This window comes from Erinaceus europaeus, chromosome 9, assembly GCF_950295315.1.
Source record: "Erinaceus europaeus chromosome 9, mEriEur2.1, whole genome shotgun sequence".
NCBI classification, from domain to species: domain Eukaryota; kingdom Metazoa; phylum Chordata; class Mammalia; order Eulipotyphla; family Erinaceidae; genus Erinaceus; species Erinaceus europaeus.
The window spans coordinates 34,468,096-34,489,461 of record NC_080170.1 but is presented as its reverse complement, the minus strand read 5'-3'; the positions used below and the strand labels follow the sequence as shown (position 1 = coordinate 34,489,461).

The 21,366-nt window shown below is 43.8% G+C and overlaps 1 protein-coding gene across 3 annotated transcripts in view; it reads right to left on the bottom strand.

The window, feature by feature from the left end:
* Positions 1-21,366, bottom strand: part of PLCH1 (phospholipase C eta 1) — a 247,157-nt gene that overhangs the window by 201,944 nt on the left and 23,847 nt on the right. For all 3 annotated transcript variants that reach the window (XM_060197616.1, XM_060197617.1, XM_060197618.1), the window contains exon 2: positions 17,052-17,170. In XM_060197616.1, the coding sequence (XP_060053599.1) occupies positions 17,052-17,130 (79 nt within the window). In that variant the 5' untranslated portion in view covers positions 17,131-17,170. The remainder of the gene's footprint in view (positions 1-17,051; positions 17,171-21,366) is intronic.

Sequence of the window (21,366 nt, the reverse complement as noted above, 5' to 3'; positions counted from 1 at the left end):
AAAGAGTGCAATTCTTTAATCTCTGACCAGATAGGTGAGAGAGAGGAGGGTAGTTTTTAGTTGCTGTCATTATTATCAGTATTACTGGGGTCCAAAGGGTGGGGGGGGGGGGGAAGCCGGATCTTTTGTGTAAGCAAACTATGTAAAGATATGGCCCTGGAGGAAGCCTGAAACTACTAAAGGAAAGACCCTGCATCCCCCTACCCCCATCACTCTCTGTGCACACACAGACACAGGAGGAAAAGACAATGGGGACAATGAGAGCACAGAGGAAAATTAATTACAATTATGGAAATGCAGCTGGAGGAACAAAGGCTTAAATTTGTAACACAGGTCTAAGGGGAAATAATTTTCCTAAGTAACCACTTAAAACGTGAGAAGTCTGCAAATCTGATGGAACAGCTGACTGCTCATTAGGCCCATTTCTTTGCTCTCTAATTTAGTAATTAGAAAATTGGTACTCCGGAGCAGAACAATCAAAGACCTTCCTGCTTGGCTGGATCCCAGTGGCCACAAATTTAAGAGAAAGAAATGGGGGTGGGGTGGGGGAGGGGCAAATAGGAAAGGCCAGCATAGGACACCACTCTGGGTGGCAATAGGCTTGTTTCAAACAACTAAAGTTAAAGCTCTGATAACCATCTCACCCACTTGAGTCTGCTAGGTTTGCACCTCTTGGATTTTTCTTTTTTTTTTTTTATCTTTATTTATTTATTGGATAGAGACAGCCAGAAATTGAAAGAGAAGGGGGTGATAGGAAGGGAGAAAGACAGAGAGATAACTGCAGCCCTGCTTCACCACTCACAAAGCTTTCCCCTTACAGGGGCTCAAACCCGGGTCTTTGCACACTATAACATGTGCGCTCCACCAGGTTTGTCACCACCCAGTCCCTACCTCTTGGATTTTGTCACTGTTCTGCACTCTGCTGGAACCTCTCCATCAGCTCCACCTGTTCACTACAGAACAGGAGTGGCACTGCCATGGAAGGTATGAAACAGAAGAGAGCACAGATGGTTCAATTTACCCAGTGAGATTCCCCTCCCCACCGATAAATTTAAACTCCCAACCAAGGAGCTGGAAGCAGTGGATTCCTAGTGCTGGCACTGAATCCAAGTGGCAATAAAGAGGCTGGGCAATATACTCTATCTTATGGCTGAGGAAGGTGGGTCCTGAAATTGGGGAAGCTTGGAATGTTCCTATTCATGACCACAGAAGTGAGCTCAGATGTAAAGGAATGCAGAGGTCATATAGACTCCTAAGCTGAATATGGGCCCCAGATCACATCAGTTCAATGGGGTTTACAGTCAACAAAATTTATACCCTTTTCCCATATTAGGGAGCTACTATCTTCCCTGATCCAGCTTTCTGGTCCTTTTTCTAGCCATGACATCATCTCCCCAGACAATAAATTGGATCCACCTGCATATAAGATATCAGGCTTTAATACATCAGATAAGAGTTTAATAACCAACGTATATAAAGAGCTTGCCAGACTCAACAACAAGACAACAAATAACCCCATCCAAAAATGGGGGGGAGGACTTGGACTGAATATTCACCACAGAAGAGATCCAAAAGGCCGAGAAACACATGAAAAAATGCTCCAAGTCTCTGATTGTCAGAGAAATGCAAATAAAAACAACAATGAGATATCACTTCACTCCTGTGAGAATGTCATACATCAGAAAAGGGAACAGCAGCAAATGCTGGAGAGGGTGTGGGATCAAAGGAACCCTCCTACACTGCTGGTGGGAATGTAAATTGGTCCAACCTCTGTGGAGAACAGTCTGGAGAACTCTCAGAAGGCTAGAAATGGACCTACCCTATGATCCTGCAATTCCTCTCCTGGGGATATATCCTAAGGAACCCAACACATCCATCCAAAAAGATCTGTGTACACATATGTTTTGGCAGCACAATTTGTAATAGCCAAAACCTGGAAACAACCCAGGTGTCCAACAACAGATGAGTGGCTGAGCAAGTTGTGGTCTATATACACAATGGAATACTACTCAGCTGTAAAAAATGGTGACTTCACCGTTTTCAGCCGATCTTGGATGGACCTTGAAAAAATCATGTTGAGTGAAATAAGTCAGAAACAGAAGGATGAATATGGGATGATCTCACTCTCAGGCCGAAGTTGAAAAACAAGATCAGAAAAGAAAATCAAGTAGAACCTGAAATGGAATTGGCGTATCACACCCAAGTAAAAGACTCTGGGGTGGGTGGGTGGGGAGAATACAGGTCCATGAAGGATGATAAATGACATAGTGGGGGTTGTATTGTTAAATGGGAAACTGGGGAATATTATGCATGTACAAACTATTGTATTTACTGTTGAATGTAAAACATTAATTCCCCAATAAAGAAATAAATTAAAAAGAAAAAAGATGTCAGGCTTAAGAAAAGAAAAAACTAATATAGTTATGAGTCCTTCGGAATATAACTAAAATAGGCTTACTAACGATCTACAAAACGGAGACCCCCAAATCTTCATCTGCAATATTCTAGCTTTTAGGTTCATGATTAGTCAACAATTTGTTTGGCTTTATATGTTAACTCTTCTTTCAGCCACCAGGTTCCAGATGCTATCATGATGCCAACCTGACTTCCTTGGGCAGACGACCCCACCAGTATGTCCTGGAGCCCTCCTTCCCTGGAGCCCCACCTCACTAGGGAAAGAGAGACAGTCTGGGAGTGTGGATTGACCTGTCAATGCCCATGTTCATCTGGGAAGAAATTACAGAAGCCAGACCTCCCACCTTCTGTACCCCATAATGACCCTTGGTCCATACTCCCAGAGGGATAAAGAATAGGAAAGCTATCAGAAGAGGGGTTGGGATTCAGAGTTCTGGTGGTGGGAATTGTGTGGAGTTGTACCCCTCTTATCCTATGGTTTTTGTCAGTCTTCCCATTTTATAAATAAAAATTTTTAATAAGAAAAATAAATTAAATGAATAAATAAAATAAAGAGCCCTTGTGATCCAGGAGGTGGCACAGTGGATAAAGCATTGGATTCTCAAGCATGAGGTCCCAAGTTCAATCCCCAGCAGCACATGTACCAGAGAGATGTCTGGTTCTTTCTCTCTCTCCTCCTATCTTTCTCACTAATAAATAAATAAAATCTTTGAAAGAAAGAGAGAGAGAGAGACAGAGAGAGAGAGAGAAAGAAAGAATGGAAGGAAGGAAGGAAGGAAGGAAGGAAGGAAGGAAGGAAGGAAGGAAGAAAAAGGACCCTTGTGCACCATTGGTAAGAGTGAATTTTAATATAGCCACTTTGGAAAACAGTATGGAGATTCCTCAAAAAGTTGAAATAAGAAATACCAAATAATCCACTTACACTAATTTATAAAGATATATATCCTGATGTTCACTGCAGCATTTTTTTCATAATAGGCACGATATGAAAGCCATCTGAGTGCCTACGTGCAGCCTAATGGACCATGTAGATGTGTACGTACACAACACAGTGGAATATTACATTCATCTATAAGAGATGAAACCTTGCCACTTGTGACAGACAACATGAATGGACCTGGGGGGTGGGGTCATCTTTAATTTTTTTTTTTTTTTTTTGGCCTCCAGGGTTATCACAGGGGCTTGGTGCCTGCACTAGGAATCCACTGCCCCGAGGCCATTTTTCCTATTTTTCTGCCCTTTTTGTAGCCATTGTTGTTGTTGTTATTGTTGTTATTGCTGTTGTTGTTGTTGGATAGGGTAGAGAGAAATCGAGAGAGGAGGGGAAGACAGAAAGAGGGGTTCCTAAAAGAATAAGAATAAAGAAAGGATCCTGAAGGCTGCAAGAAAAAAACAGAGTCACCTACAGAGGAAAACCCATAAGATTAGTAGCAGACTTCTGCACACAAACACTACAGGCCAGAAGAGAATGGCAAGATATCTATCGAGTGCTCAATGAGAGAGCCTTTCAACCAAGACTACTGTATCCTGCTAGACCGTCATTCAGACTAGATGGAGACATAAAAATCTTCTCAGACAAGCAACAGCTGAAGGAATCAACTATCACCAAGCCTGCCCTAAAAGGAGTTCTGAAAGATCTCCTATAAACAGCCAGACCACCATAAACATGCCATGTAACAGAACACTCTAAAAATCTACAATAGTGGCATTAAAATATCTTCAGTCTATAATATCAATAAATGTCAATGACCCGAATTCACCTATTAAAAGGCACAGAAAAGGAAGATGGATCAGAAAACACAACCCAGCCATATATTGTCTGCAGGAATCCCACCTAACTCAACAAGATAAACACAGACTCAAAGTGAAAGGATGGAAAACTACCATACAAGTCAATGGACCACACACACAAAAAAAGTTCAGGAACAGCTATGCTCATATCTGAAATGATAGACCTTAAAATAAATAAAATTTTTAAAAGATAGGCATGGACATTAATTACTTAATGCTCAGAGAATCAATCAATCAAGAGGACTTAATGATTATCAACATCTATGCACCCAAGCAGAGGCCATCTAAATACATCAAACATGAAAGAGCTATAGCAATATATTAACAGCAACACAGTAATAGTAGGGGACTTAAACACCCCACTCTCTCAACTTGACAGATCATCCAGGTATCAAATCAACAAAGAAACAAAAGAGCTAAATGAAGATAAACTAGAACTATTGGACATTTTCAGAGTAAAAATGGTGATTTCACCATTTTCAGCCCATCTTGGATGGAGCTTGAAAAAAATCATGTTAAGGTGAAATAAGTCAGAAAAAGAAGGATGAATATGGGATGATCTCATTCACAGGCAGAAGTTGAAAAACAAGATCAGAAGAGAAAACACTAAGCAGAACTTGGACTGGAGTTGGTGTATTGCACCAAAGTAAAAGACTGGGGGTGGGGCCCCTGGAACATGATAGCAGAGGACCTAGTAGGGGTTGTATTGTTGTGTGGAAAAATGAGAAATGTTATGCATGTACAAACTATTGTATTTACTGTCAACTGTAAAACATTAATCCCCCAATAAAGAAATAAATAATTAAATTAATAAAATAGTAAAAGTAAATAAATTAATCACAGAATTTTGCTCACATGGAAATGTACCATCCCTTAGGAACAACTCTCCCAAAGAAGCACAGTTGGAGGGTGGCCCCCCTCAATGCAATCAGCTGGAAAGGTCACCCCAAAACAGTTCAGCTGGAAGGGACCCCTCACCAAGGTCAGGCCCTTCCCCCAAAGCCTTCAGCATATTTGCAAACTGCACCTGGAAAACAGACTGGAAAGACCCCTACTTCTCCTACTTTCTGCCTGGTGGCCCTAGCAGGGAGAGGAAGGGAGAGAAAGAAAGAGGAATGAAGGAAGGGAAGGAAGGAAGAAGGAAAGAAAGGGAGAGAGAAGAACCCAGTGAAGTCCACCTTCACAACCCTAAGACAGGCAAGCTTCTCAAGTCATAACTTGTCAATAAAATGACCTAATGTCATGAGAGCTGTACTTTACTGCCACCTCCTGTCACATCTAACAGGCAGGAGTGGGGGGCATTCTTCTGTTTCCAGTCAGAATGGAATTCTGGTGAAGGAACTTCCTCATGATTTTTTCTCATATTGGCATGTCCCAAAAGTTTGCTTGTCAGTCCTAGCTAGTAGGAACTCTATGGTCAAAAATGATAAAGAAGAACACATAAGAGCCTACACACACCTCCCCAAAGGAAATTGTAGTTTCTTTGCTAGTGCAAAGAGAATAGCACTTTGTTGTAGGATTCACCCAGTACCACCACACACCCATCCTAGAGGCTGACTACCGACTACCGACTTTTTTTTTTACTTGCCACCAAGGGTTATCACTGAGGCTCAGTAACTGCACAATGAATCCACTGCACCTATGGCCACTTTCCTTCTTTCCCTTCCTTCCTTCTTTTATTTCTAATAAAGATAAAGAGAAAAATGAGAGGAAAAGGGAAGATAGAGAGGGAAAAAGAAAGAGAGACACCTGCAGCACTGTTTCACCATTCATTAAGCTTTCTCCTGCAGGTAGGGACCAGGGTCCTTGAACCTGAATCTTTTTTTTTTTTATTCACTTTTGTTGTCCTTGTTTTTTTTTTTAATTGTTGTAGTTATTATTGTTGTTGTCGTTGTTGGATAGGACAGAGAGAAATGGAGAGAGGAGGGGAAGACAGAGAGGAGGAGAGAAAGATAGACACCTGCAGACCTGCTTCACCGCCTGTGAAGTGACTCCCCTGCAGGTGGGGAGCCGGGGTTCGAACCGGGATCCTTATGCCGGTCCTTGTGCTTTGCGCCACCTGCGCTTAACCCGCTGCGCTACAGCCCGACTCACAAACCTGAATCTTTATTCATGGTAATATGTGCACTCTACCAGCGGCACTATCACCCAGACCCTACACACACTTTATTTTATTTTTTCCTACACAGACTTTAAATGTTGCTTCTAGTAGGGACACTTAGAATCTGGCTAAAAGCCTCATTTCAGAGATAGGGGACCTGGCAGCTGGAAAAGTAACCTCAAGAGATGAGACTGTGAGATGTGGATGCATAAGGGCACAAGTTTGATCCCTGGTGCTGAGTAAGCCAGAGTGATGTTCTGCTTCAGACTCTCTCTCTCTCTCTCTCTCTCTCTCTCTCTCAATAAATAAATATTAAGGGGCCAGGTGGTGGCATACCTGGTTAAGTGCACAAATTACAGTGCACAAGGGCTCAGGTTCAAGCCCCTGGTCCACACCAGCAGGGGGAAAGCTTCACCAGGTGAAGCAGTGCTGCAGGTGTCTGTCTCTCTATCTCCTCCTCCCCTCTAAATTTCTCTGTCTCTATTCAATAATAAGTAAATAAAAATATTTAAAATAAGTCAATAAATCTTTAAAGTTAAGGAGCCTAACATGACAAAAGCCACAAATTTAAATGGTAAAACCGGCCTAGAACAAATGTCCAGGATCCCAACCCAGCCCACCTTCCCTCAGAAACCAGCAGTCAAGCTTCTGTCCTCCCACCAGCACTGAGTGGGTTCTGGCCAGGAAGCAGAGACAGGATAAAAAAAGCAATTCACCCAATTCACTAACTAAACTAATTAGTTTCCTTAAAAGACCATTGCAAAGTGAAAGTGCGTATAAGCACTTTTTGAAAAAATGTTGCACGTAAATATTTAATAAGTACTATTCTTAATTCTATTCTTAGGCAGAGACGCTCATAATCCAAAACCTTTTCTCGTCTGGATTTGTGGTGGGCATTCAGAAACATTCCTATAGCATGTTAGCAACAGAAATAAATTTCACTGTAACAAGTCAGGATGATAGCATAATAACCTGTCGAAAAGCAAATGAATAATTTTTCCAGTAGCACAGTTCAGTTGTAACTTAGCAGGGCGTGAAAACCAGAATTAAATCACTTCCAAGTTTATTCTATTAAGGAATTCAATCTTTGGAAAAAAATGTGCACAAGAAGTTGCATATATATACTGTAAATACACTGATTACTGTTTTAAAAATCTGGGTCAGAAAAATAATAATAATAAATGCTGTAATTCACTGCAACCAAGAGAAACAGCTGATGGTGCAAGCAATTTTCAAGTAAGAATTATTCACGGAAGTAGAAGTCATTATAGCATGAGTCTGCCTGTAAGGAAGCAAAATATGTCACAAACTCCCCCACTCCCGCATGAGTCTTTGGCAAAAGGTTAATTTCATAAGAGGAGCCCTGGAGGCAGAATGAAGATTATCTAAGAGAAAAAGGTTTATCCTAGGGAGGATAAGGTGTGTGAAGAGGGAAAGACTTAATCTTCATGCCTTTATTTTATTTTATTTTTTACCTGTGACCCTCTTCTAACTTCTTTGGTAAACTTCCTAACTTCCTTCTCTCTTCTTCCCATAGTCATCTGCTTCAGCAGAGCTACTTAAGACCAAATCTAGGGCCAAATGATTAGTCAGAATCTTTGGGGTCTCTCCCATGATGTGAACAGGAGGCCTGCATTTTACTAAATTTTCCTTTTCTTTTTCTCTTATCAGTCTGCCTCATGCTGTGTGACTAGCCTCTAAAGAACCCTGGAGGGAATAGGATGGTTTCTTTCCACCCCAACACTTCATCCTACATGAAACAGTCTCTACTCAAGTGTTTCCTCCTGTTCAAACTGTCAAGAAAATGCAAACGATGTAGAGAAACACTCCTACCACCTCCTATGAACCTCTTTGATAGGTTTACAGTTCCTCTGGATTCAGTAGATTGCCTGAAAATCTGAGCAAAGGATATATGAGTGACAGATTATCTTAATTCCTAACAGGGTGCCTCTCATCAGTGAACATAGGATTAAACCAGTTCAATCAGGTCTTTTTTAAAAAAAATAAAACATTTATTTATTCCCTTTTGTTGCCCTTGTTGTTTTATTGTTGTAGTTATTATTGATGTCATCATTGTTGGATAGGACAGAGAGAAATGGAGAGAGGAGGGGAAGACAGAGAGAGGGAGAGAAAGATAGACACCTGCTGACCTGCTTCACAGCTTGTGAAGCAACCTGCAGGTGGGGAGCCCGGGGTTCTAACCAGGATCCTTAAGCCAGTCCTTGTGCTTTGCGCCACCTGCGCTTAACCCACTACGCTACCACCAAACTCCCAAGATAGACATCTGCAGACCCGCCTCACCACTTGTGAAGTGACCCCATGCAGGTGGGGAACCGGGGGCTCGAACCGGGATCCTTATACCGGTCCTTGCACTGGTCCTTGCACTTTGTGCCATGTGCACTTAACCCGCTGTGCTACCTCCTTACTACAGTCAGGTCTTCTCTGTAAGGCCATGCCACAATTCCCGACTCTTCCAGACAGTCCACTCCCATGTCAGGACAGTAGTAAAGACGAGATGGTAGGTAGAAGGCAAAACAGAAACAGACTTTTTCCTCCTCAATTTATTTCACAAGAGATAGGTACATAAAGAAGAGGCCAGAGCAGCATTCTGGCAGTTAGTAGCAGGGATCAAACTCTGGACCAGAAGTCCAGAAACTCACAGGCCCTAGAAAGAAATTATTAACAGTGTTCCTCTTGGATTCTGGGTACTTGTCTCTCTTGCTTCCAATAAAAAGAGATCATCTGTATAATCAAAAAATGCAGCTACTTCTATGTTTTGTGAACTGTGGCACTGTACTCAAAGGATAACATTGTTCTGTCTTTCTTTTCTTTTTTGCCATTTCAGCCCAGAAGACCTTGTTTTAATGTAGCTGGCCCCTCCCCCCAATACAGCACCTGGCCAGGAAATATGCATATCCAAGTCTGCATAATCTGGCAGAGGAAATGGTTCTTTTCTCTTCATAATGAGAGAACTTGCACTTCTTTTTGTTTGGGTGGATTTGGTTATGTAAGAGAAGTCACCAAGAAGGATAAAGAGAGGCCACCTAGTAAAAAAAAAAAAAAAGTATCCAAATGTTCTTTCCAGGGTCCAAAAAGCTTCTCAAAAATTTTTTTAAAAAGTGAGTGAGGGAGATAGGTATACAAAAAGACTCTCGTGACTGAGGCTCCGAGGTCTCAGGCTCAATTCCCTGTACCATCATAAGCCAGAAATGAGTAGTGTGTTCATTTTAATAATAATAACAATAATAGAAATCTTGACATTTCTGACTCAGTATGTCTCCTGTCCCTGCTTTCTCTCAGAAAAGTTGTGAAAGCCTCTACAAAAATATGATCACTAAAGCACCATTGGCTTAATATATACCAAGACTTCACACAGCTCTCCATTAAGTTAAGTCCCCATCTTGGCAGACATTCATTTTCTGCAGAGACAAATAAAGAGGAAGAGCAGAGGCATCACTTCTTCTTGCATGACATGTCCTTAGGCACACAGATCCAAAAATGATACTTTATCCTCTCAAAAGTACTTAAAGCTAGTGCTTTATTATAAATGAATCAAGCCATAATTCAAATTGGTATTAGTCTTTTTATTCTTGGAAAGATTTGATATCTAAATCCTTTCAAAAGCTTAATTCTTGAGTGTGAAACATAACCAATTCATATTTTAAGTATTCTACTGCCCCCTTGTGTATCTCCTGTTTAATGAAATGGCAATCCAGAGTAACTGTAATTCTCAGGAATACCTCAATGACATCTTGGAGATTATATTTAGGACTAATCTCAAAAATCAGAGACTAAGGAGAAACAAGAGATCTTAAAGGGTATGTAACCTGCTCAAGATACACACTGCTAGATAGTAGTAGAGCAGATACTGTTAGTTGAATTTAAACCTCTCAATGTTCTGTTCTCTATTAAAATGGATATTGTGGAGCTGGACAGTGTCACATTGGATTGAACATACGCAGCACAGTGCACAAAGGCCCAGGTTCAAGCTCCTGGTCCCCATCCGCAGGGGGAGAGCTACACAAGCAGTGAAGCAGTGCTATAGGTGTCTCAGTCTCACACCCACTCTCTATCACGCTTCCCCTTCTCAATTTCTGTCTCTAGCCAAAGTAACTAAATTAACTAAATAGATTTTAAAAGGTGTTAAAACAAAATATATTTTTTAAAAAGTGAACATTACAACCTGGAAAGCAAGGAAGGAAAGAAGGGAGGGAGGAGAAAGGACAGGAAGGAAAGAAAAGAAATTTGGAGATTATGCAGATCAGTTTGAAGTTTAGATCATCAATTAAAAACCTCTTTAAGCCTCAGTTGCCCCATTCGTAAAATGGGATAGACACCCATAACTGTAAAGATACTGAAAGGATTCAGTATGGGACTGGGCAGTGATGCACCTGGTTGAGCGTACATGTTACTATGTGGGTTCAAGCCCCCAGTCCCCACCTGCTGGGGGAAAACTTTGCAAGTGGTAAAGCAGTACTATAAATGTCTCTCTGTCTCTACTTCCTCCTTCCCCTCAATTTCTGGTTATCTCTAGCCAATAAATAAATAAAGATAATAAAAAAAAAAATTTAAAGACACATAGGAAATTGGTTTTTAGTGAGTATAATCTTTGGAAATCTCTTAATAAAGGCATTTCAAAATAATAAAGTATTTAAATATGAACACTGGGGGCAGGGGGGTCGATAACATAATGGTTATGCAAAGAGACTCTCATGCCTGAGGCTCTAGGGTCCCAGATTCAATCCCCCACACCACCATAAGCCAGAGCTGAGCAGCGCTCTGGTGAAAAAAAAGAAGAAAAAAAAAAGAACATTGACACAAAATAAAACTTAGAACTGTAAAACTAGCTTTTCCAGTTCCTGTGCTTGGTTGTCATCTTTATTCTCTTTTTAATACAAATGACCTTGTAACGGAAAGCACCCAGAGGGCAAACAAAATGAAAGAAAAGCATTAAGCAGAACCCTTTACAGAAGAACAAATAGGGCCTTGGTGCCACTGTGCTCAGTCACAGTCCTGTGCCCTCCACTAGGGCCCCTGCCCATGGCAATGCCAGGACAGCCAGCCTGGCTAGAAGCAGCAATTTGAGTTCTGACCTTGTTGACAATTAGGCTGCAGCTGGGGAGATAGCATAATGGTTCTGCGAAAGACTTTTCTTTTTTTTTAATATTTATTTATTTATTCTCTTTTGTTGCCCTGGTTTTTTATTGTTATAGTTATTATTGTTGCTGTTGTTGATGTTGTCATTGTTGGACAGGACAGAGAGAAATGGAGAGAGGAGGGGAAGACAGAGAGGGGGAGAGAAAGACACCTGCAGACCTGCTTCACTGCTTGTGAAGTGACTCCCCTGCACGTGAGGAGTCAGGGGCTCGAACCGGGATCTTTACACCGGTCCTTGGGCTTTGTGCCACCTGCGCTTAACCTGCTGCACTACCACCCGACTCCCTGCAAAAGACTTTTATGCCCGATGCTCTGAAGTCCTGGGTTTAATCCAGTCCTGGTTTAATAAACCAGAGTTGTATAGTGTTCTGATAAAAATAAACAAACAAACAAATAATTAGACTCTTCATTTCACCTCTACTTCTCCTTCTTGACTTGTCAGATAAATTCCCACTCTACTTAAATAAAGTCTGGGGTTGGGCAGTGGCACACCTGGTTAAGCACACAATTTTCAGTGTACAAGGTTCCGGGTTCAAGCCACTGGTCCCCATCTGCAAAAGAAGAGCTTCACGAATGGTAAAGAAATGTTGCAGGTGTCTCTCTTCCTGTCTCCCTTTTTCTCTCCCTTTCTGTCTCCCCTTTCCCTCTCAATTTCTGTTTGTCCTATCAAATTAATAAACAATTTTTTAAATTTCTTTATTCCCTTTTGTTGCCCTTGTTTTATTGTTGTAGTTATTATTGTTGTTGTTAATGATGTCATCATTGTTGGATAGGACAGAGAGAAATGGAGAGAGATGGGGAGAGAAAGATAGACACCTGCAGACCTGCTTCACCGCCTGTGAAGCGACTCCCCTGCAGATGAGAAGCCGGAGGCTCAAACCGGGATCCTTACACCAGTTCTTGCACTTTGTGCCAACTGCACTTAACCCACTGCCCTACAGCCCGGCTCCCATAAATAATTTTTTCAAAAACAAACAAATAACATCCGATAATGAGGTGACATACAGAATGTGAAAAAGGGCTGGAGAGGCAGCTGAATGTTAGCCCACAAGACTTGCATGCTTAAAGGCCCAGGTGATGGCATACCTTGAAAAACACACACATGGCTATTAGTAAGGACCTGGGTTCAAGCTTCCTGCATGGGGGAAGCTTCACAAGCAGTGAAGCAGGGTTGTAGGTATTTCTATGTCTCTCTGTCTCTCTCCCTATCTCTACTTCTCTGACTTCTTTTTTTTTTTTTTAATTTATTTGATTTATTTATTCCCTTTTGTTGCCCTTGTTTTTTTTTTTGTTGTTGTTGTAGTTATTATTGTTGTTGTCGTTGTTGGATAGGACAGAGAGAAATGGAGAGAGGAGGGGAAGACAGAGAGGGGGAGAGAAAGACAGACACCCGCAGACCTGCTTCACCGCCTGTGAAGCGACTCCCCTGCAGGTGGGGAGCCGGGGTTCGAACCGGGACCTGCGCTTAACCCGCTGCGCTACAGCCCGACTCCCTACTTCTCTGACTTCTGACTCTTAAAAAAAATGGTCAGCAGGAGCAATAGAGTGGCCCAGGTACCGCAGCCCAGCTGTAACCTTGGTGCAAAGAAAAAGAAGGCTTGCAGGGCTAAGGCCCCGGGTCCCATCCCATGCTGCACACACTGAAGCACAACACTTGCCCCCCCACCCCATCTCATAAGTAAACAAACATTTTTTTTTATTATTTATAAAAAGGAAACACTGGCAAAAAACATAGGATAAGAGGGGTACAACTCCACACAATTCCCACCACCAGAACTCTGTATCCCATCCTGTCCCCTGATAGCTTTCCTATTCTTTATCCCTCTGGGAGCATGGACCCAGGCTCATTATGGGGTGCAGAAGGTGGAAGGTCGGCTTCTGTAATTGCTTCCCCACTGAACATGGGCATTGGCAGGTCGAGTAAACAAACATTTTTAAAGAATGTCAAGTGGTCCGGGAGGTGGTGCTGTGGCTAAAGCACTAGACTTTCAAGCATAAAGTCCTGAGTTCAATCCTCAGCAGCACATGTACCAGAGTAATGTCTGGTTCTTACTCTCCTCCTATCTTTCTCATTAATAAATGAAATTTTTTTTAAAAAATGTCAAAAATAAGGGCTGGTTTGTGGAACACCTGGTTAAGCACACACGTTATAGTACACAAGGACCAAGGTTCAAGGTCCCCACCTGCAGAGGGGAGGCTTCACAAATTGTGAAGCAATGCTGTATCTCTCTCTCTCTCTCTCTCCCCTTCCCCCTCTCCCTCTCTCCTCTCTCTATCTCCCCATTCGTGATTTCTCAGTCTCTATCCAATAAATAATAATATAAAATTTTAAAAAAATAAGAACTTCAAAATCACTGTAAACTAACATGCTTTAATAAAGTATGAAAGGTGAAATTCATGGTCTGGGAGATGACACAGTGGATAAGGCATTGGACTGTCAAGCATGAGGTCCCGAGTTCAATCCCTGGCAGCACATGTACCAAAGTAATGACTAGTTCCTTCTCTCTCTTCCTATCTTTCTCATTAATAAATAAAGTCTTAAAAGAAAAGGAGGGAGTCGGGCGGTAGTGCAGTAGGTTAAGCGCACATGGCGCAAATCACAAGAACCAGCATAAGAATCTCAGTTCAAGCCCCCGGCTCCCCACGTGCAGGGGAGTCACTTCACAAGTGGTGAAGCAGGTCTGCAGGTGTCTGTCTTTCTCTCCCCCCTCTGTCTTCCCCTCCTCCCTCCATTTCTCTCTATCCTATCCAGCAACGACGACATCAATAACAATAAAACAATAAGGGTGACAAAAGGGAATAAATAAATAAATTTTTTTATTTTAAAAAAAGAAAAAGAAAGGTGAAATGTATTCTTTCAATTAAAAGCAATAATCAACAGTAAATCTGTCATCATATGGGGGGAGGAAAACCAAATTTAGGTGAAGACAGCTTGATAGTTTCCTGGCAGAATTTAAGATGTTTTTCAAAATCATGTTAAGTGAAATAAGTCAGAAACAGAAGGATGAATATGGAATGATCTTACTCTCACACAGAAGCTGAAATGCAAGATCAGAAGAGAAAACACAAGTAGAACCTGAACTGGAGTTGGCGTATTACACCAAAGTAAAAGACTCTGGGGTGTGTGGGGGGGGAGGGGGGCGGGAATACAGGTCCAAAAAAGATGACAGAGGACCTAGTGGGAGTTGTGGAAAACTGGGGAATGTTATGCATGTACAAACTATTGTATTTACTGTCGAATGTAAAACATTAATTCCCCAGCAAAGACATTTAAAAAAAAGATATTTTTCAATGTCCTGTTCATCCTTTCCACCCTTCCAGAACTTTGTGGGTGGTATGCTGTGTGCAAACACCATTTTATTCCTAATAGACTTTTTTACGACTGCAGCTCCAAGGTCCCAGGTTCAATGCCCACCACCATAAGCCAGAGCTGAGTCGTGCTTAGGTGGAAGAAAGAAAGAAAAGGGAGTAAGGAAGAGGGAGGGATGGAGAGACGGAAAGAGGAAGGGGAGGAAGAAAGGGCCAAATGGTGAAGCACCTCCTTGAACACACATGTTACTATGCTCAAGGACCCACGTTCAAGCCCTGATCCCCACCCGCAGAGGAGAAGTTTCCTGATCCATGGAACAATACTACGAGTCTCTCTGTCTCTCTCTCCTGCTTTATCCATCCCTTCCATTTCTCTCTCTCTCTCTCCCTCTCTCTCTCTCTCTCTCTCCATATATATATATATATATGTATATATATAAAATATTAGGAAAGAAGGAAGGAATGGGGCTTAAATCCCAGGGTTCTGTGAAACACCACTCCACTCCTTGTGTACTCTGTCTTTCCTCTGGCTTCCCAAATGTTCTAGCCACACATGAATCATTGACTCTTAAATACACTTCACTCAAGGGTATCCTGATAGCAGAGCTGACAGAGCTTATCCCCACTATATACTGCAGAACAAACACCCAGCAGGGGAAGGGCAATTTGTCTTCGTTTGCCATGAGAATGATGACTATTGATCGCTCTCTGACTTACAGCTGCAGTAATGCGCTCTGAGGGTGGTGGAGAGCAGGCTGTTTGCACATTGCGGCCTGGCAGAAGGTGTACCACATGCTGGGACCAATCACTGAATGGATAGTCACAAACATTAACTAAACAATTACTGTGGGCCTTCGGTCACCCCCATAAGAAAATCACAAACACCCTGAGTGAGGGTTAGATAGCATAATGGTATACAAAGAGACTCTCATGCCTGAGGCTCCAAAGTCCCAGGTTCGGGAGTCGGGCGGTAGCACAGTGGGTTAAGCGCACGTGGCGCAAAGCACAAGGCCCTGCGTAAGGATCCCGGTTCGAGCCCCCGGCTCCCCACTTGCAGGGGAGTCGCTTCACAGGCGGTGAAGCAGGTCTGCAAGTGTCTTTCTCTTCCCCTCTCTGTCTTCCCCTCCTCTCTCCATTTCTCTCTGTCCTATTTAACAACGATGACATCAATAACAACAATAATAACTACAACAATAAAAAAAAAAAACAAGGGCAACAAAGTCCCAGGTTCAATACCCCCTACCCATAAACCAGAGTTGAGCAGTGCTCTGATAAAAAAGAAAGAGAGAGAGAAAGAAAGGTAGAAAGAAAAGAAAGGAAAACCTCAAACACCAGAAAGGGGTATTAGTGAAGTTGGCAGTATAGTGGAAGCGGGTCAGCATTGCCATCAGCTAGTCTATAAGTTAGAAAGTGACTCAGCGGGGTCCGGGCGGTAGCACAGCGGGTTAAGTGCACACAGCACTAAGCACAAGGACCAGCATTAAGTCCATGGCTCCCCTACCTGTAAGAGGGTCAATTCATGGATGGTGGAGCAGGTCTGCAGGTGTCAATCTTTCTCTCCCCCTCTCTGTCTTCCCCTCCTCTCTCCATTTCTCTCTGTCCTATCCAACAACAACAGCAATGGCAACAATAACAAGGGCAACAAAATGAGAAAAAATGGCCACAGGAGCAGTGGATTCACAGTGCAGGCACTGAGCCCCAGCAATAACCCTGGAGGCAAAAAAAAAAAAAAGAAAAAGAAAAAGGGAAAAAAAAGAAAGAAAGAAAGAAAAGGAAAGAAAACTGACTCAGCAGTTATGTTTCTTTTATTATTTTTTTTAATTTTGTCCTAATATGGCACTACAGAACGAAATCAGTTTTGCACTCATGCATGAGACTGCTGAAATGGTCTTCCTGGCCTGATTGTTCATTGTTTTTGTTTGGTTGGTTTTGTTTGTTTTGTTTTGTTTTGTTTTTCCAGGGTGAGACAGAGAGAGAGGAGAAACACCGCAGCACTGCTCCACCATCCACGGAGCTTCACCTGGTGCCACCTATCGTGCTGCCACGTGATGCCAGGGCCTGAGACATGGTGGGGCACATCCCCCATGCCAATGTTTTTGAAGGGGGCTACATTGCTGACACCCACGGGGATGATTCCAGCAGGCTTCTGCATAATCCCTTCAAAAACAAGTTAACTCAGCTTTTGCTCCCACCCCCACCATTCCCAGAGTGTGAGAATCAAAGTGCTGTCAGAACAGAAAGAAAAGGCCCCACGAGGTAAGTGCCTGCGGCAGCTCACCATGAAACGCGCCGTTGTCCACCAGGAAATGCCTACGGTACTGCACGCAGCTCCTTTTCTCCGAGCTCCAGTAACTCATTGTCAGCAGGCTGCTGGCACGGCATCAAAACCAATTTGCTCTGTCAGGGGAAACAGAAGGAGATCCAGATGAGGGAAGTGGCAGCCACACGCTCAGCCTGGCAGCAGAATGCCATAGGCGGCCTGGCACTGCGGGGCAACCACCAGCACACAGCTCTCCAAGCAGGAAGGCTGGATGTCCCAGGCCTGAGAAATTTCCCACCAGGCTTTCCAGAGGGTAGCATGTCACCACACATACCAGCATGGTAGCTTTTGAAACATTTCTTTGGTGGGGGGCAGGCGGAGGTGCACCCAGTTAAACGCACACATTATCATGCCCAAGGACCCAGGTTCAAGCCTCTGGTCCTCACCTACAGAGGCGAAACTTCACAAGCAATGAAGCAGGGCTACACGTCTCTCTCTGTCTCTCTCTGTCTCTCTCTCTCTCTCTCTCTCTCTCTCCCTCCCTCCCTCCCTCCCTCTCCTTCTCCCTCTCCCTCTCCCTCTCCCTCTCCCTCTCTCTCTCTCCCTCTCTCCATCTTTCTCCCTCTCTCTACCAGAGCACTGCTCAGTTCTGGTTTGTGGTGGTGCGGGGGATTGAACCTGGGACCTTGGAGCCTCAGGCATGAGAGTCTCTTTGAATAACCATTATGCTATCTACCACCACCACCACCCCTACCTCTACCTCCTTCTTTCCTCTCAATTTCCTTCTGTTTCTAATCAAAAATAAGTAAATATGATACTTTTTGAGGTTTTTTTTTTTACCTTAATGAGATAATTCTGTTCGTTTATTATTGGGGGGGGGGGGCTTCACCATTCTGAGCTGACTCTTACAGAGACAGAATGAGAGGTGGAATAAAACCCCAGCACCAAAGCTTCCTCCAATGTGGCTGGGGCTGGACTTGAATGTAGGTGGCCACGCACATGGCAAAACAGCGTGTTATCCAAACAAGCTATTTTGCCAGTCCAACCATAACTTATTCCAACACTCCCTTCCAGGTCTGTGCCTACAGAAAGTAAAACCAGCAAGGGAATGAGTTTTTAGGCCAGGTTTATATGTCCCAGACCTCACCACGGTGGAGTCAGGACCCTAACCTGGTAATACAGGTAACTTGGCAGGAACTGTCCATTGTAGGAGAGGAGGGACTAACAGAAGGCTGAGCACCATTCCAAGCTCCTGGACTGTGTCAGGTTTGCACTTGTGGACTTTGATCCATCTGTGGTTATCTCAGAAGTGACAACAGCGCCCATGCAGTGATAGAGAAAGAAGTATGGCTGGAGTGGAGTGGTGGTGGTGAGGGGGGGGGGGGGGGGGACAGGCAGTGGTGCACCTGGTTTAGCGCACATACTACAGTGTACAAGGACCCGGGTTCAAGCTCCTGGTTCCTATCTGCAGGGGGGAGGTTTCATGAGTGGTGAAGCAGGGCTGCAGGTATAACTCTGTCCCTTTCCCTCTCTATCTCCCCCCTCCCCTCTCAATTTCCCTGTTTGTATCAAATAATAAATTATTTTTTAAAAAATTACTTGAGAGAGAGAGAGAGAAGTGTGGCTATGGAGAAGCCAAAGCAGATGTAAAGTTTACCTCTCTCTACAGGATCCATTATGGGAGTTTGTGTAGCACCCCACCCCCATTCCCACCCCCACCCCCAAGACTCCATCTGCACAATCAAGACCTCTTGTTGTAACTAGAACTAGGTTCAGTCTCCACTGGGTGAGCCAGAAGTCATGCAGACCCCTCCAGAGACAAAGAAATAAGCCTGACTAGAGTAAGGCAGAGGAGATCTGAGCTGATTAGGTAAGAGCTTCCGATACTGATGTGCAGAACCCTGAACAAGGCCCCCTTTGTGCATGGGACTTGGCTGGAACAATTCTTCAGAATTTCAGCATCTTTTCTGGGTGCAGAACAAAGCCACACTCAGCCAAGCCAGGCTGGCACAGAGGCAAAGCCACAGGTGGGAAGCAGTGTGTCACCTGTCCTAAGCAACCCACCACGTAAGTTGAGCGCTTGGTAAAGGGACTCCATCCAGGATGAAGTCACTGCTTCAAGAACAATAATCACAGAGGTGTGTCTGTATTTAAGAAACCATAGCTGGTGGGGCTTCCTACGGCTTCACCCAGAGTTTCCCTTTGGCTCCCTCCCCAATAGGAATCTTAACCTAATGCCAACCTCTCCAGCTCTTTCACCCACCAGCTCTCTGCCTGACTCCCCCTTCCTCTTGCCTCAACCCAACCTGGCTCGCTGCTGCTCTTCCAATCCCTCAGGCTGAGGGCAGGTTCCAGCAGGCTAAGATAAAAATCACTTTCCCAGACTGATTGTAAAATATGCCCTGAAACAGCTGATCTTTGAGGCAACCCCCAGGGTGTCCTCTCTTTGCCCAGTACTGCATACTTGCATACTGTAAGGACCTCTCTCTCTCTCCCTCTCTTTCTCTCTCTCTCTCTCCTCTCTCTCTCGTCTTTTAATAAGTATTTTCAGTTTATAGATGCTCAGCCACTTTTAAACCTCAAATATTTGCTTTTTTTTATTCTAAGTCCCCTATTCTTCCCCCCCCCCACTTCCTTGTGGCTGGCTATCTCTTGAAATGCAGTATTTCCATCCTTATCTTGACTTCACCCTAGGCCCCATGAGAGAAAAGTTCAAGCAGGCTCACTAGAAATAGGCTGAAAGGCCAGTCATTGGTGCACCCAGTTGAGCACACAGGTTACATGGACAAAGATCCAGGTTCAAACCCCTAGTCCCCACCTGGAGGGAGGGAGCTTCATGAAGAGTGAAGCAATTCTTCAAGTGTCTCTCTTTCTCTTCTCTATGTTCCCCTTATCTCTCAATTGCTCTATCTCTATCCAATAAACACATACGTATGTGAAACATTGAGAGAGAGAGAGAGAGAGACAGAGAGAGAGAGAGAGAGAAATAGCAGGCTACAAACTCCTATCTTCTTATCTAAGCCACTATCACCAGCACAAAGCAGCTGTGACAGCAGTGCTCTGTCCTAACACGCTGCTGCCTATAGAAAGGGCCTAGAAGAGAAAAGTGCCTCCTAGCCCCTCACTCACTCCTCCCACTTGACTCTGGGCCAGTGAAGAAGGAGGAGGAGGAGGAGGAGGAGGAGGAGGAGGAGGAGGAGGAGGAGGAGGCGGAGGAGGAGGCGGAGGAGGAGGAGAGGAAGGGAAGAGGAAGAGGAAGAGGAAGCGGAAGAGGAAGAGGAAGGGGAAGAAGAAGCTACAGGAGAGCACAGAAGACCTTACTTAAAGCTGCATATCCTCCCTCCCAGCAGCAGGAGACATGAAAGTAGAGAGGGTGGTGGTGTGGGAGGTCAGTTCTTTCAGTATCCAATGAGAGCTCTCTTTGCAGTGAAATTTGAATGAACCTTCTCTGACCAAGCTCTGAAACCACAGAGGCCAAGTCTTCTAGCCAGACATCACTATGAAAACTGTGAAGAACTCAAGTATTCTCCAAAGTTACGAACAGAGAAGGAGGTAACTATTAGAAATTAAAAAAACATGATGCATGATAAACTGAAGGAAAATCCTACTCTCCTTCCACTCAACTGCAATGTACAGATACTGGGGAACTGCTGAGACAGAGGCGACAGAGGCCACACACCAAAAAAAGAAAGAGGAGACTTCCCAACACCAAATGATTTAAGAGCCTCAGAGCCTGCTTTAGACTACACAGCAACATCATACTTCTTTCCTTTTATGGGCATTCTGCTAATGTGAACGGACTTTCTTTGAACTGAGAAAATGTAGACCATTATTTTCTAAATTTCAAAACCATGAACGAGCAGCAGCAGATCTGTTTCTCTCCTCTCCTCTCCTCTCCTGGATCAACGAGGAATACCAAAGGAGACCACCTGGGACTGAAACAAGACAGGACTAGAACAGCTACAGGAACCCAACAAATCACAGGAAAGTGCAAACACACATGGCTGGTGACAGAGAGGAGCCTAGGAAGAGACTAAGTGGCTGGTAACATTTCGGCGGTTTACCAGTTGAGACACCACCTCCAGTCTGTTCCACCAACAAGGGGACAGCTGAAAGGAAGAAAAGGACTCCCCGGTGACTCACCAAGTACAACTCTGAGTCTCCATTGCTACTGCCCTCACAATCTGGAGCAGCAGCAGGGAGGGACACCTGGAGACAGAGATCTAACCAGGAAACTCAGGAGAAGACCTATACCTCAGTGGCATAGCTGTGGAGCTGTGAATGTCTCTTTGCATAACCACTGGACTATCTCTGCCACACCCTGCCTTATCTC